Consider the following 18047-nt stretch of genomic DNA (forward strand, 5'->3'; position numbering starts at 1 on the left):
TACACCACTAATCATTAGAGAAATGCAAATCGAAACTACAATGAGGTATCACCCCACACCAGTTAGAATGGCCATCGTCAAAAAATCTACAAACAATAAATGCTGGAGAGGGTGTGGAGAAAAGGGAACCCTTTTGCACTGTTGGTGGGAATGTAAACTGATACAGCCACTATGGAGAACAGTATGGAGGTTCCTTAAAAAACTAAAAATAGAACTACCATACGACCCAGCAATTCTACTACTGGGCATATATCCTGACAAAACCATAATTCAAAAAGAGTCATGTACCACAATGTTCACTGCAGCACTATTTACAATAGCCAGGACATGGAAGCAACCTAAGTGTCCATCAACAGATGAATGGATAAAGAAGATGCAGCACATATATACAATGGAATATTACTCAGCCATAAAAAGAAACAAAATAGAGGGCTTCCCTGGTGGCGCAGTGGTTGAGAGTCCACCTGCCAATGCAGGGGACACGGGTTCGTGCCCCGGTCTGGGAAGATCCCACATGCCGCGGAGCGGCTAGGCCCGTGAGCCATGGCCGCTGAGCCTGCATGTCCGGAGCCTGTGCTCCGCAATGGGAGAGGCCTCAACAGTGAGAGGCCTGTACTGCAAAAAAAAAAAAAAAAAGCAACAAAATTGAGTTATTTGTAGTGAGGTGGATGGACCTAGAGTCTGTCATACAGAGTGAAGTAAATCAGAAACCGAAAAACAAATACCGTATGCTTACACATATATAGGGAATCTAAAAAAAAAAAAAAAAAGGTTCTGTAGAACCTAGGGGCAGGACAGAATAAAGCATACGTAGATAATAGAGGACACGGGGAGGGGGAAGGGTAAGCTAGGACGAAGTGAGAGAGTAGCACTGACATATATACACTACCAAATGTAAAACAGACAGCTAGTGGGAAGCAGACGCATAGCACAGGGAGATCAGCTCCGTGCTTTGTGACCACCTAGAGGGGTAGGATAGGGAAGGCGGGAGGGAGACGCGGGAGGGGATATGGGGATATATGTATACGTATAGCTGATTCAGCAGAAACTAACACAACTTTGTTATATGGCAGAAACTAACACAACATTGTAAAGCAATTATACTCCAATAAAGATATTAAAATAAAATAAAAAATAAAAGGCATTTTCCTCCCATGGATCACAATACAGGTCTCCAGCAGAATAGTGCCATGTGAAAATCCTAAAATTTTGCACTTCCAAGTTTCAAAAAGCACTTTTATAACTTGGATAAACTATAATCATAAATTTACTGGTTCACTCCCTAAGAATCCAGTACCAAAAAGTAAAACACAGCTTTCAATTAATGTGAGTTCTGTATTTGTCTTGGATTTATTTTTGAAGAAAAATGACTCTTATTTAAAATAAATGACCAGAATCTTTTATATAAACCAAGAACCCAGTAACAGCAAATCTTTTTTTGACAGCACTTGGAAATCACAAATGAGGCATTAAATTACTATTTAATTCTGCTAATGAAAAATATTTTTGCCATGTTTTTACCATGTTACATTTTCTCAGTATCAGACAAATGCTTCTCTGAGATATTTTTCCCATTACCAACGGTGTAAATCATTTCAAATTTTTCAAATGGATTTAGTCCTCCTGAACTGGGAAATATAGTTACCTAGATTCTCCAATTCCCTATGCTATCTAAAATGCTGAATTTCAATAACTGATTTTCTAATGAATAATATAACTCAATTCTCAAATTTAAATGAATCCCCAATTACTTCATAAGCAATTCCAAAAGGCAGTTCAAGTCAGTTACATGGGGAAAAAATTACGCAGATATTTCGAATTCTCTCCATTTAAAAACACAAATACTTAAAATAGAAATAGCTTTCTAAGCTCTTAAAAAAAAAAAAACTTTCTAAGCTCTTTATTCAACCAATTACACAGTTAAATGATCACTCCCTTTAGAAGAGGGTGTATCATACTTACTGTAGTTAAGGGATTTGGAGTCGGTATGGGAAGCAAGCCTGCACCAGGCATCAGACTTGTCATGGTTGGAGCAGGAGCCAATAGAGAGAGAGCTTTGGCTTCCTCTGGGATTTTACCTGCAGAGGCAAGTTCCAAACATTAAAGAAAGCAGAAACACCACACAAACTTTATACTATGATTTTACAATTACCCTTGCACTTAAAAAATAATAATAATAAATGAATCTATCTATCAGATCCGTATAAAGAAATAAATAAGAACTTAAGTCTTTCCTTTTACCCTGCTCTACTAGGAAAAATAAAAGTGAGCAAAACTTCAAAGACTAACAATCTCATTAATGGAATATTATTTTAAAAATTGAATAATGTAGACAATTATTTAACACTTTGAGCTATGGGTCACCTGTACTGGAAACTTAATGTTCATGAACCAAACGATATCAAGCATGGACGCTTTCCCAGGACGGTGTTTTCGCGGTGATCGAAAGTTGTGTTACACATGACAACCGTTCGTGTTGGCTGCATCACTAATAGCACACAGAACATCAGATACAGAAAAGAAGAACATTTTTTAAAGTTTAATCCCCAGAAATGGCAAATAACCAAATTAGTCAAAAAAAAGAAAAAGAAAAAAACAAATATGTGCGAATTGAAATCTGTTCCTGAGTGTCCCTATCCTGTTAATTGAAACTACCTACTTGTGATGCAAACAATTTTGATAACCTTCCAAAAGATCCCATTTAATTTCAAGTAGACAGAAAAAACCAAAAGCCTACCACATGTAATCAGCTTCAATTGGAAAGGAAGCCTACACCCATTCAGTTAATAAGGCATCTCACCAACAATGACAGAGATGACTAAAAGAATCCAGTTCCAAAGAATATGCCTTGGGAAACTGCTAACATTTTTGAAAATGACTAACAAAAAAAAGTTCCCTAGTCTCAGGAAACTTCTTATATTACTGACTTTTAGAACCAATTTATGTATACTTATCTGAAGAGGGGTGGTTAATGCCTAAATGTCTTGCTTATAAGCGTCCTAAGTGCCTAATAATAACAACAACAATAACATTAAAATAACCCTAGACACTAAGAAAAAGAAATCCCTATGACTAAAAAAAAGGAAATTTACTCTGAATTAAGTCTATCAATTTGCCACATTTAATTACTGAATTCTAATCAATTAATTTTGATAAGGGCTGGGACTTTCACACATTTTTTCTGGTCCTTTCTCTCAACCTTCCCAAAAAGAAAATTTCTAAAAAGTTGACTACATATAGCAATTTCAGAACTACTCATAATTATGTGGTATTTGGCTACACGTTTCCATTATGAATTCTTCAAAAGTAATTTAAAGTACAAAGTCATGCCAAATTGAAAATAGCATATGGAGTAAATTTTCAAAAAAGCACCATGTGGGGTTTCAGTGGTAAAAATTCGACTTAACACAACCACATGTGCAGGGATAAATCTCTAAAAAAATTATCTGAATATATTTCTAAACATGGATGGAATTCAAGATGAATTTTAAAACTTGCTTTAAGTAGTGGTTACACCTTATTTATAGAAATACAGAAATCACATTTTATTAGCTTTAGCAAATGCCTACTTATTTCTAAGCTTTGCAACATCTAAGGCTATATTACCTTAATTTACTAATTTCAAAAACAAAGTCATTTTATTATTTCAGTAAATTCTGCATAAGCACTGATTTTAACATGCATTAAGATTAAAAGGCAGGAAGGCCTTACTGAAGACATCAAATAACAGTAATTTATTTTGTATTTATTAGTTATTAGCATTAAGACATTTATCTGTATACTCACATATACTATTTACATCACTATCAGACCTGCTTTATCTGTTAAAAATAAGTATTACTTTTTTAATATTTGTAAAACCTGTACACATCTTGATAAGTCAACTGAGGTCCTAAGGTACAAACCCTATGCTTCACTACCCTAATTTATGCACCTAAAAAACAAATAAAGAGTTCCAATCTAGTAATGTCCCCAATTTAATATTACCTGTCCATTAAATAAGCAAAACTATCCACATGAAAGACCACACAAACAAAACGGGTATTCAATACAGGCCAAAAGTTGATTACTTAACATAATAAAGTCATTCAGTGTTGGCTTAAAAATAGTATCAGGAGGTTGTCTTCCTCTCACTGTCTCTCACAGTATAATAAACTATTATAAGTATTAAGTCTAACTAAAAGCACAATATTTTTTACTTTTCTAATTACCATTAAAGATACTTTAAGAAAAAAGTTCCATTGCTTAATTTTCAGGATAAAATTCTACCAAATATACCCTCCAAATACTATCAGAGTGTATAAAAGTATAAAACAAATAAGCATTTAGCATTTTTCCCAAACTGTACTCATCAAAGACAACTGAGAGAAAAAACAATGTCTCTCACTCATCCTAATCTCAGAATCCATTTAGAAACTAGTAATCTCTGAACATTTTTCAACAAAAAAATTCAAGCAAAAAAATACACACACAAGTGTAAGTATTCAACAGTTTCTCAAATATCCATTCCCCCACGTAGGCAATTAAAAGTGTTTTCAAATCAAAGAAATGCTATTTTCTATAATAAATATCATAAAAGTGAAAAGTCTCCTCTTGTCCTCTACCCCCAGAATGTTATAAGAAATTTACTTATTTTCCTTGATGATTTTGTATGCCTAAAATTCTAAGGGAGGAGGACGAAAATTAGAAGCTATCAGTTGGTCTTTATGACAGATGCAGACTTGGGAGAAAACTGCAAAAATGTTACACTGAGATCAAAACGTGTTCCTAAGAATCTCATCAGTGTTTTAGTGTTTTGGGAACAAAATGTACCTGATCAGTTTATAAACACCAATTAAGACTAGCATTGAGCTTCACGAAACCATATCCTAATTTACTGTGAAAATTTCTTTTATGTTAAGGATGAGCTCTACTAATCATCTCCCAATATAATTTGCAATGCAATGTTATGAACCCTTAATGGAATACCATTTACAAAGAACTGGAAAACCAGCTCACAAGTTAAAGTGAAAGAGATTTAACAAAACAAAAACAAAAACAAAAAAAAAAAAAAAGGGACAAAATAAAGAAAAAGAAATGAAATTAAAGTAAAACAATAAAAAACAGAGACAGGGCGTCCATCTTCTGCGGTTCAGACTCCGATCTCATTTCCCCAATGAAGGTTTCACTTGACGGCAGGTTTAGTGGCATGGCAAACAATGCCTAACTCAGGCAAGTGTAACAGGTCTGCCTTGGCCAGTCTAGTCATCTAATAATGCACAAATATCACATAGAGAAAACATACAAAACCAAATTAATAGTCAAAATCCATCTACCAGAAAATGTGGACATAAACTTATGACTGATGATTAGGCTGACACCCTTATTATGTTTGACCTTATCTTTTTCTAAGTGTTAACATTTATAAAAAGAAATCTGAGATGCACGTAACAACAAAAAGAGGTCATATTTGGACGAGTATAATGTATATTTTATTTATAATGTATATTTGGACGAGTATAAAGTATATTTTATTTTGAAGTGGCATGTTTTATTAACAATAGCTAATGCTTAATATGTACGAAACTATTACACATCAAACATTACTTAAACGGCTTAGGATCTCACAGTACTACTGTCTGCATTAAAAAAAAACAGCAAATTGAAAGAAACTGAAAAAAACTTCTTACAATTTTTTTCTATGGTTTTCTCACTTCTTTCATAATGCTGTTTCTATAACATCAAGGAAAGAATACAATCAGTGAAGTAAACAGAAGACTGCTTACAGCACATCTCCTCTTACAGAACTTACTCCACTGGAACTCTTTCCTTTGATTTATTTCAAACTCACTTTGCTATCTTTTTTAACACAACAATACATTATTACTTTGCTTGCAGTGCATAATCAGATCTTTTAACAGCTCACTGTGACATTCTTCATGTTCTATAAATTCATTTTTGTTGTATTTAATGAAAAATGTGTATCTGAATGTTTTTCCAATACAAATTATTTTATAGGTTAGTGTTCTAAAATACTTTAAACTGGAATAAAAATATGCTTGAATTTTCACGTTCAAAAATAGCAAAATTTTGTCTGTTTGTTAATACTAAAAATATTCAAAAGCCATTATAATAAATGTGCATTTATTTCTATCAAGTAAAACAAACAAACAAAAAGGAACCTCTACATGCCCATAATCTTGAACATTTATGACAAACCATGGTCACTTCTCAATATATGAAAAATTTTATGGGAATATAGCAAGGTTCCAACAGAGCAACACTAACAAAATTTTTCCTTCCAGTTCAATAATAAGCTAAAATCACAGAAGATACTGTGCTGCTGGTGGCATAATTTTTTGATACAATTAACACTCCCATTTAGTAAAACTTCTACCTGATTTATTTTTTCCCATGTAGTTTACTTGGTATGAAATTGGTATGAACTTGGTATACAGAACTAAATCATTACCAGCTCTTTTCTCACCTTGTTCTCCAATTCTGGGGTCATTGTCCCCTTAAAGATTAGTAGATAAAGATAGATTTAGCAAATAATTAACTTTAATTCATTTTTTATTTATTCTACTATATTCGCTATTATTTATTTTATTCTCCCTACCCCTCTCTAACCCCTAGACATGGGAAAAATACTTTCAAATTTATCTGAAAAAATCCAGAATGTCCTATTCTGGGACATCAAAAATATCAGAGTCATACTCACTGTATCTGACTAATGTTTCTGACATCCCAGAACAGGCATTCTGAAATATGCATAAAACCTTGAAAATGCAGCAAACTGTTTATTATACAGTATTTTAATGTGAGCCTGGTTTCTAAAAAAAGTTTTAAAACATGACATATGAAAGCTCCTTAAATTGTTTCAGGTAAAATTTTTATGTTGTAAAACAGTTACCACCAGCCACCAGTGAAAATATATTTTAAAGACATTTAAATTATAATAACCCAATTCTAAAATCCATGTACACATGTCATAGTCAGTGCTCTGAATAAAAGTTAATTACACACCAGAACTGTCAAATTCAGCACAGCCTAGTATAATGAATGTGAATGGCTCTGCAAATAGAAGTTACTAAAAAAATAGGCATTAATAATAATTAGCTCTTAAAGCAGGTTATGTCATAAAATTTAACGAATTACTATAAGGCCTTTGGCCTTGTTTCCACCTTCAACAACTATTTCCTCGATGGAGGCTTTGGAAAATTGCTTTCCATGATTTTTCTTCAATTAATCACCACCACCACCACCCCTCCCTCCCCCGCAAAAAAAAGCCAGCAAAATTAAAAGTAAATTCTAGTTGCACAGCAAATTACACTGAATGTAAAATAATGGTCTCAGTAACAATTAAGGTAAATTACCTTAAGAAGATACTTTAAAGCTTAAATTATGAATATTGTTCTTAAACATAATTACTACCTAACCCCCATTTGTGTGAAATGTGTACACTGTTTTTATTTATGCAATATCTTTAATAGGTATACACAGGGGCAAATGCTTACTTATTTACACATTTTAAATAATGTCCTCTACCAACTTAATATTTTAATTTCAAAAAGCTTTCTTTACAACTTGCAAACTGAATACAGAAAGTCAAAGCAAACCAAAGAAGCCAAGTAATTTATAAATTTTTAAATGTTTAGCTATAAAATCTCAAATATACGTAAGTAATAAATTAACCATTTTAATATATTTTATTATTACGTAAAATCCTTTCCACCTCCAAATTTCATTCTTACACACACACACACACACCATATCTACTTGCCAATTTCTAGGAAAGCCAATGGTAGTAACAGACAGGACAGAGATTAAAATAACTGAAAAAAACATGTGAGATACTAACCTTCTGCACAAGGAACAACTATCAGAGCTCTGTCAATAAAAACCGTGTTAGTTAGATGCTGGGCCACGCCAACACTTGATGGATCACGAAACTTAACATAACATACTTTGGAAGAAAAAGCAAGAGGTGCGTTGCTGCAAGATAAAAAGAAAAACAATTGAACTAATTAACATTTGGTTGGTTTTCATTTAAAATTTCTTACTTATATCTTTACATAATCTTACAATCAAGACAGGAATTTTTGTTGCTAAGGATCAGTAAGACATGAAATAGCAGAACTTAGTCTTTTAATGGTGATTTGCTGCAATGACTGAAGGCACATCTAGGCAGGCCTATAGCCTTATTTGTTAAAAACCTGAAATTTAAATTAATGCCTTCTTAATCTGAGTGAAATGTGAAAACAGCTGACTTAACCCAAGGATGTCCAATCAGTGCATCATCATCAACAGGCAAAATCCCGTTTCATAAAAAAGCCCCAATCCTCAAGACTTCAAATTTTCTAACTACTTCCAACCCTCCCTAATGTGATTCCTGGCATTTAAATCACTAAAAACTTCACAACAGTCTTAGAAACAATCAGATAACCTGGAATTAAAATTAAGGTCTTTTGCATATACTGGCCTACTTCAGGCTAGGCAGCATTGTGATTTTCCAGACAAAAACTTTTACAAACAAAATTTTACATATTTTATATGCAAAAGAGCAAAGACTCTTATAAATCCTACTAGACTTAATCTAGGCAGGACTATAGGAAAAAGAAGCCAGACACGGCACAGATAAAAGCAATTTTTCCACAATATGAATCCATCATGTTAGATTCCAAAATACACTATCCTCATAAAGGATCATTTTGTCAACCTGCCCATAATTATGTTCAATTAAAGTCTGTAATTGTCTTTAGCAAATAAAAAAAGACACTAAATATACAGCTAATGTTTAACATAAATGTACAATCCTTTAAAATATTAAGTTTTTCACACTAAAAAAAGATCACTTGAAAAGTACTAAATATGCATTGTGCAGCAACAATAATTTACTTTAGTTTACAAAACAGGTCAAGGAAGTTCACCATAATCCTAGACCTAGTAAATGGCAAAGATGAGATTTAATGTCTAATCATCTAATTCCAAATCTCATGCAACCTTAATTATTCAATTAATCAAGAATTTTAAAGCCACTTTAATGTACTACTTATTTTGTAATTCCATATTCATTTTTTTAATTAAAAATTACATACAGCAACAAATCCAGCTTGCTAACAGCTAAATATATTTATGATATTAACCAAATACTAAGATAATAAAATATATTTGCATTTAGAACTTTAAACTATATATATTATTAACATAACTAGTCAGGCTAGCAAAAGTAAAACTCTACCTCTTTCTCACCCAACCCAACTCAATTCTTTCCTGCCTAAGGCCATCTGATTCAGGCTTCAAGCCAGTCCTCTCCAACAACCTCCCCCTACTCAATATGTAAGTCAAGCTCTTGTACTTGCCATGAGGTAAACACATCTGCATCCAGACTTAACTCACCTTTACATTACCAAGTCACCAATTTAGGCCTCTCCAGAGCTCTAGATTCCCAGATCCAAGTGCCTGCTGGCATACTGCACGGTGATCTGTCAGTCACAGGACCCACCCTTGAACTTATTCTTAAATTCATTACCCTCCTTCTGCACCAATCCTGCCCTTTGTCCTAATTTCATATCTCAGTTAAAGATACTACCACATTATCTAAGTCAGAAATCCGGAAGTCGTTAATGTGACCATCATTAGTACTGTTCACCAAATATTTCCAAATCTCCTTCTGGCTACGTAATAAAATTCTATTTCTTTTTTCCTTGAAGTTAGGTGTGGCCGTGCAATTTGCTTTGGCCAATTAAATGTGAACATAATTGACATGTGTTCCTATTCAGTAGCCTTAAGGGCCACTGCTCGGTTCTTTTTCTCTGCCACAGTGACCAGCAACATCAAAGAGATGGGTGGCTGATATATCAGCTTCATCCCAGAATGAGTGACTACAACGAGTAGAGTCCCCAACCCCACCAGTTTAGTATAAGAAATAATCTTGTTTTTATCAAACTACTGAGATTTGTGGGTTGTTTCCATCCGTGACCCTTCCTTCTTTTTCATCCTATTGGTCTTTAAATCCTCTGAAGACTGCCTCCCAAATAGTTGTCACATTAATTTCTTTCAACACTCTCAGTATCAATGCCTTCATTCAGGCCCTTATCATTTCTCACCTGGATTACTACAATGGCTCCTAACTAATCACACTGCATCCAATCTCAACTCCTCCTTATTAAAAATCTTCCACAAAAGCTGTTAGAGTAATCTTTCTAAACCCTAAATCTCTTCATGTCATGCAACTGCTTAAATTTCCTCAGACACCCTTCTTTTCTTGCTTCATCATTTAAAAAATCCAGGCATAAAAATACTTGTGGTTCCCAGAACACATCCTGAACCATCTGGGCCATCTTTGAACATGTTGTTTCATTTGGCTATGATGTGCTCTCTTACTGCCTTTTTGAACAGTAATTCCACTTTTCTTCAAGGCTCAAGTTTCGAAGTCTTCTGGAAAGCCATTTTAAAATATCAAAGTGACTAGGTACCCCCTCCTATATGTGCTACCAATACATCCTATATACTTTCAGCACAGTTTCCTTATGTGAAACCCTCAACAGATCTTTCAAGCTTTCAAACACAACTGATCAGCCACATGACACACGGGCTTATTTCACTGGCTAACGCGAAACCTGTAATTTGGGTGGCCTGACCAAATGAACTTGAAAGTCACTTAGAGTAAGGGCTTGGGCCAGATGCCACATGAGTACAGAATACGTCTGAAAAGAAATTGAGCACATACACAGAAACAAACTGAGCTGACAATAAAGCCTGACAGGAAGAGGCAGATAGTCGCCTTGGATGTTGATACCCTTCTGGTTCCCAGTCCCAGCTCCCACGAGGCCAAGTCTTTATTCTTCTACTCAGGGAAATCTCTTTCTTTTAATAATGTCTCTTCTTGAGCTAGATTAGGTAACACTGTTTCTGCCCTTTGCAACCAAAAAAAATCTATGATTACAACTAAAGCCCTAGCAATTTCAACAAGAATACTCTCTTTTAGCACTTGAAGAACCTGACAAGCCACCACTGAAACTGTATTTCCTAAATTGACAGATCCTTTTGTGAAAGGATGGAAACCTAAATCATCACTGTTGAAAACTACAAACATTTCCAAATATCCCTACTTGAAAACCACATCATTTCAAATTTAAAACATCCACAGGAATAAGAAATGTGAGCCTGGTTGGTAAACCACACACTACTTAGAGTTGAGAAGCCCAAAAACTGGTTAAAAGATGCTGATCTGTTCTGAACAGCATTATAGTAAGAGCATGGATCCTAGTGCTATAAGCAATTTTTTTCATCTTCATCTCCAATTACCTTCCTTAAAATAGAGAGTAAAAGCAACACAGTATTTACTTTATAAAAAATGTAAACATATGAGCTTTTCAGGAGAGGCAGTAACACTTTTATTTTGAATATTATAGGCTAAAATAATACAGTGGCAAGCCTAAATATAGATATCTCAGCAAACAAATGTGTATTTACAGGTTTATAAATCAGTATATTACCAAATCTTATATTTAGATCTTCCTCTCTAGTATATCTAGGCTATTAAATAACATTTACTTTTTAAAAAATTAAATAGGATTATCATTTTCAAATTTAACTCTGACCTACACTTTTAATTTTTAAAAGGGGTTACATATTCCATTTGGTCTAAATGTATGCCTCTAAAGAAAGTAACAGTACTCAAACACAGCACATTTTACTTTGACCCCATTTGTTGAATCAAGTTTTCTTTTATTTCTTTAAATATAAAACCTTCTACAATCACTTTTCAAACAAATCAGAATTTCTCACTGGGAGTCTAATGGAGAAATCACAGAACCAACTTTTTGAGCACCAGTTAAATTTCTTAGACCCTAACTGGTTACCTTATTTTTCACTAAACATGGTGATGGCACTGTACAATCTTTTAAAAAATCAATGTGGTAATACTATGTCCAATACTTTATTATATTAATATACATCCCTTGAGGATCTATCAAAAAAGATACAATGCAAAACATGGTCAAAGTATATAGCTTTATGTATGGAAATATTAACTGACACAATGTATAACAGGGTTTCTCAGTAGGGCTCCAGTGATTGTCTGGATGCCACAATTCTCCCTTCTGTAAGACTTCCTTATGAATTATTGACACTTACCCACTAAATGCCAGAGGCCCTCCAATCACTGTGGACAATCAAAAATACACATTCTTCAAATATTTCTAGCTAAAATTCAATGACAGAATTTCAAACACACATACACACTTGAGACATCACCCTTTAAATATTACAATAAATAAAACACAACAATATGAAAAATGCTTACCACAGGCTGAGTGGTATAACGGTAACGGTGTATAAATCCTTTGATTACACTATATTAAACTAAATGCATGTAAAAAGGACTGGAGAGAGGTTTTGATAGGGTGGTAGAATCACTGCCAGTGTACCTTTTTCCCTATTTCTCCTGATATGACTATATTGGTTATATTAATTGTAGCTAGTTGACAGCTTTTACCTTATTAGTACTTTTAAAGACCAGAGAAGTGAAGAAAGCCAGCAAGCAAAAAAACAAAAACAAAAAAAACCCACAAGTGTTGATGTTAGAAATCAGGCCAGGATTACCCTAGGGGTATTATGCACTTGAGGGGGGAGATGAGAACTCCTAGGGCACAGAGAATCCTATCCGGGTGCTGGATGTGTTCACTTTGTGAAAATTCAACAAGCTGTATACACTTATCCCTGCACTTTTCTGCTCCTTATACCTCCATGAAAAGCTTACTGAAAAAACAACAAAGATTTCTTACCCTTGTAAAAAGGTTTTCATGATGTATGAGATTCCCTTATTGAGTAAAAAGTTAAAACAGAAACTCTGGATATTTATCATCTGGTAGCACTAATAAGAATTTTTAATATTTACAGTGAATGTTTACACCAATTCTTAATGTTTAAAAAGAAACTGAATCATGGCCTCATGCCAAAAAAAAATAAATTTAAAAATCTGAATTTTCATATTAGCAACCAAATTCTTAAAATGTTAATGAGAAACTATTCTCACATTCTATTAAAGAAATATCATTCCAAATTTAAAACAAATGAATTTCTACTCAGCTTCCAAAGATTAATCATAAAATACTGTTTCCACAACACTGCAAAATAGAATCATCTGTCTTCAATACAACTACTACTATTGCATTTTTATGCATTTCGGCCCAAATCTGCAAACACATCTTTAATATAAGGACCAGGTTATGACAACTTCATTACAGAGCAAGCAGAAAACATGTCATTAGAAAAGCATGTAAATACTTGTGAAAAACAGGAATAGGCACTGACTGCCTTTAAGAAAAACTGGTCAAGGATTTTGCCTCGCCTATATGTGTTATATTTATGTTACAATTTTGCAAAATGTATTACAGTTTGTGACACAATAATTCTATATTAATGCACTGTTTAAGTGACGAGCTTTTTTATTCTCTGACTTCTAAACTCCAAGCAACTAATATTTGATTTCAAAAAACAGCCCATTACTAAATGTCAGATGATAACTGGCAGCATATTGCCACCCAAGTGCACTTTTCAACTATGTAAGTGGTGTTACGTTGGCAATGAAGAATATTCTGTGATATATTTCTTCTGCCCATGAGACACCTTATTATCACAACCTTGAAAGCAAGGCTAGTTTACAATCATGTACAAAATATTTTACTATTTGATTCCAATTCTTTCAGAATACAGCACTCCTCCAAACAGTTCTCAATTATTAAGAAATGTTCTGAGCGCTTAAATGAAGAGATAGCTGAAAGCACTTTCAAAGTTATAAGATATTCAAAGCTATACATGGGATGGCTAGTCAGTAAAGATACCTGTGCATGCCCTTATGAAGCATCTTTGACAAAACTGTATTACCGAATCTATTCATGTAGAATCAATTTATATAAACCCAGATAAGTCATTCTACAACACAAACTACAAGACAAAATATTAATGTCATGAAAAACTTTTAAAAAGGTGACTGGGAAAAAAAATAAAAGGCGACTGGGAGGGTGGAGGGGTGGCTGTCCTAGATTAGAGCTAACCAAATGCATTGAGTGATCTGATTATATCCTAGATCAGAAAAAGAAAATGGAAAAAAGGCGTTATCAGTATAACTGAAGAAATTCAGATGTTATATTTTAATCAATGTTAAACTTCTTGGATGTGTTAATAGCATTGTGGTAATGCAGGAGAATGTACTTCTTAAGAGATTCACATTTAAGTGTTGGGGAATGAATAGTCATGGTGTCTGCAACTACTTTTAAAAGCATGGGAGAGGGGAGGGTTGTAGGGGTGTCTGTGTGTGTAGGTGGGGAGAGGGAGGGGGAGACACAAAGACAGAAATCAACTGTGGCAAACTATAAATGCAGATGAAGGGAACATGGGAGTTATTCTTTAGCTTTTCTGTATACATGAAATATTTCAAAACAAAAATGAGAAGAAAAACTTAAGTAAAATTTAAAAATCCAAACACCAACTTTTATCAATATCTATGCAGTAACAATGCAATATACTTACAGAGAGAAAACCGAAAAAAATAGGTCTACGTGCATCACTATGAAACAAACCAAAAAGTCAAATACAATTTTTTTTAAAAAGGAGAAAAATCCTGGGGAACTACTATCCCTTCCTTCAAAGGATTTTGACAAAATGAACAAAATACTGAGAATTTTCATATTCTAAGCTCTGGCTTTAAAAGTTTATGCCTGTAAGAAAGTAAACAACCTTCAAACCCCTTACAAATTCTGTGAGTAGATAGTACTGTACAAGGGAAATATTACTTCAAAATACACTACTCGGGAAGTGTCTGAGAACTGTGAATGCCAGTCCAGATCTGGACTTTTAAAAGTATACAGCAGGAGTAATCTGTACGGACTATTACTTTTTCTGAAAGGTTTAGGACGGTGTGACCTTCTAGGAGGAAATTTTAATCCGTTGCCAAAAGGGTGAACAGACATGATCTTTAACAACATGGATGGGCTCGGTTAAATGAACCAAGAAGATGCTAAATTTGTGAACACAGGCCTAGGGACAAATTTAGGCCTAATTCCATCTGTCATCAGCTGCACACTTCCCCGTCAGCAACAACGGTCCGACACTGAGGCACTAAGAACTGGACAGTTTATCAGGCGCAGTCTCCGCGGTTTGCCATTGCAAAAACGCTATCAGGAGCTTGCCATGAGGACTACCGCGGGCCCACCTGCGGCCATCTTAAGTTCGGGAAAAAAAAGAAGGGGAGGAAGGGCACTGAATTCGAGGACCCGGCGGCGACCATAGCCCGGAAAGCACGAAAAAGGCAACCTCTCTAACTCCTCTGTAAGGGTTCTGGGCAGAGGTTAACCCACTAAATACGACTAACAAGGAAAGCAGGAGCGTGGGGCCCGGGCCGCGGTGCCCTAATCAAACATGGGCACCAAGGTAAACCCGGCGGTCACGTGACTGACACCGCGCGCCCCCGTCCGCGCTCTCCCCCATGCGTTGGTTCCCGAGGTCTCTCTGGCGCCCGCGCCCCTCCCCCAGCCGAGCTTGAGCACTTACTCCGGGGGGTAGAGCCGCAGCTCCTCGATTTCTCCTAGGAAGGAAAAAAGCGTCCGCATCTGCTCGCTGGTCACCGCCGACGACAGATTCGTCACCTGAATCACCGCCGTAGGGGTGAGGCCGAAGCCTAAGCCCAACCCGAAGCCGGCGCTGTTCATCCCGACCCCGCTGCAGCTGCCTGCCTCCCCAACGTCTACGACGCGTCAGCGACGAAGCCGGGAAAGCGGAGAACGCGCGGCCGCGAGCGCGCCCCCGCTAGCGAATTCACGGCAGCGGGCAGGTCTAGCCGTCCATTTCACAACTCCCCTGCTCCCAGGGCTGCGCGCGCCAGCCGGAAGCGTCTCCCCGGCAACCCGGCGGATCTCGCGGGGCTTCGGCCTGGGGCTCACGGGTAGCTGAGGCTGTTTCTCCTGCTGCACTTCTCCCTGGCAAGGTTTTGATCGAGTTTTTTCCCGGCCTCCACTCGATCAGTTTCTTGTGCTCCTGTAAACATGGGAGACCCAGCTCTTTCCAGTCTTTATACTAGATAGGACTGGGGAACCAAGAGGCCTGGCCTGCTGGTGCGGAGCTGTGAAGAAGGAATGACTCGAGCATCGCAGATCAATACTTGACCGAACTATAACGTGTCATTATTATATACAGGCTGCTCCCTCGCCCTGACTATTTTAAAAAATTGGCCGGCGTCCTAATTGTGAAAAAACTTGGGAAATTTTACAAAACCTGTAAAGTTTGAAGGAATTAAGGAAGGAAGCAGTTAAGATGAAGGCTATGCGGTTGTCGTTTATAACATTTATTCGCTCACTACGCAGGTATTAATATTTGAGTGTTATGTACCAGACACTGTTAGACAAGAGCACATAAAAGACAGTTACAGAAGGTCCGCATAGACCTTGCAACCTAATGAGAGACAAGTAACAGTAGTATGGGAAACCAGGGCAGATGTTCCCAAAATGCCATTCACAGAACCTGGAGGGTCCTCGAAGCCTTTTGAGTGATTATTGCAAGGTCAAAACCGTTTCCATAATACTAAGACTCTGTTGATCTTTTTCACTTTGTTGACAATTGCACTGATGGTGTAAAAGCAATAGTGAGTGACTGCTGGCACCTTAGCAGGAATCAAGGAAGTGGTGTCAAACTGCACTACTGGTATTTTGTATTCTTCACCTCCTGGCACTCATAGCATACAAAAATTATGATTTTTAAAATAATCTAGTTTAACTTAAGAATGTCCTTGACAAAGGAGTAAAAATTATTAATTTTATTAAATCTTCACCCTAGCATACACCTTTTTTAATGTGTGAAGAAATGGTAAGTACTTCTGCTGCATGCCCAAGTAGGAGGAACATCTCCAGAAAAAGCACTTGTGTGATTGTTCGAGTTTTCACACAAAGATCCAAAATTTTTAAAATTTGTATCCACCACCTTGAGCTTGACAGCTTTCCAGTATTTAGACTTTTCTGCTAAAAACACCAGTGATATTAACAAATGTATTTTTTCACATTATATATTGAAATAAGTGACCATTTGAAAATCTCTACAACTCAATGAACCACTGTTTTCAAAATAATCAATGCATGCTATTACAGAATCAAAAAGAGTCATCAAAGTGGATGGACCCATGGATTTTAATCTAGCAGAATACAAAAAGTTAATTGATATGGTTTCAGATTCAGTCCACATTGAAATTGCACTCTTAGAAACTATCACATGTCCAGTTTGGTGTAGTATCAAACAAGAATATCTAGAATTATCTAGAAAGACTATGAAAATAGTTTCCCCTTTTCCAGCTCCTTATCTATGTGAGACCAGATTCTCTTCATATGTTTCAACAAAAACATATCACAACAGATTGAATGCACAAACAGATAGGGAAATCCAGCTGTCCTCTATTAAGCCAGACATCAAAGAGCTTTGAAAAATGTAACGCAATACCACTCTTCTCAAGATTCTTTTTTGGGAAATATCACTTTATCATAAAAATACATCATTTACCCCCCATAGCCATTGGGAGCAGGCTGAAAAAATGCATCATTTATATAAGTACATAACAGGTTTATAATTATTTTTACATGGGTTTTTTAAATCTTAAAGTTCACAGATTTAATTTCTTTTTTGATATATTTATTTATTGTGTTGAGTCTTTGTCGCTGCACACGGGCTTTCTCTAGTTGCAGCAAGCGGGGGCTGCTCTTCCTTGCAGTGCAAGGGCTTCTCATTGTGGTGGCTTTCCTTGTTGCAGAGCACAGGCTCTAGGTGCACGGGCTTCAGTAGTCGTGGCACACAGGCTTGGCTGCTCTGCAGCATGTGGGATCTTCCTGGACCAGGGCTCAAACCCATGTCCCCCGCATAGGCAGGGGGATTCTTAACCACTGCACCACCAGGGAAGTCCCAGATTTAATTTCCAATATGATAAATATAGATAGATATCCCATAAATCTCTTAGGGTCCTTGATAATTTTTTTTAACATCTTTATTGGGGTATAATTGCTTTACAATGGTGTGTTAGTTTC

At 35.9% G+C, this 18047-nt stretch overlaps 1 protein-coding gene across 4 annotated transcripts in view; it reads right to left on the reverse strand.

The window, feature by feature from the left end:
* The window catches only part of SREK1 (splicing regulatory glutamic acid and lysine rich protein 1), a 55147-nt gene extending 39304 nt beyond the window's left edge, over window positions 1-15843 (reverse strand). The window contains exons 1-3 of one of the 4 annotated variants that reach the window (XM_082835761.1): window positions 15538-15843; window positions 7841-7974; window positions 1963-2078 (exon numbers count right to left, since the gene is read on the reverse strand). In XM_082835761.1, the coding sequence (XP_082691887.1) occupies window positions 1963-2078; window positions 7841-7974; window positions 15538-15695 (408 nt within the window). In that variant the 5' untranslated portion in view covers window positions 15696-15843. Of the gene's footprint in view, window positions 1-1962; window positions 2079-2364; window positions 5249-7840; window positions 7975-15537 lie in introns of those variants that run through there. The other 3 variants (XM_082835760.1, XM_082835762.1, XM_082835763.1) reach the window with 3 other exon arrangements.
* Between the last annotated feature and the right edge of the window lie 2204 nt (window positions 15844-18047).

This window comes from Leucopleurus acutus, assembly GCF_964270905.1.
Source record: "Leucopleurus acutus genome assembly, chromosome: 3".
NCBI classification, from domain to species: domain Eukaryota; kingdom Metazoa; phylum Chordata; class Mammalia; order Artiodactyla; family Delphinidae; genus Leucopleurus; species Leucopleurus acutus.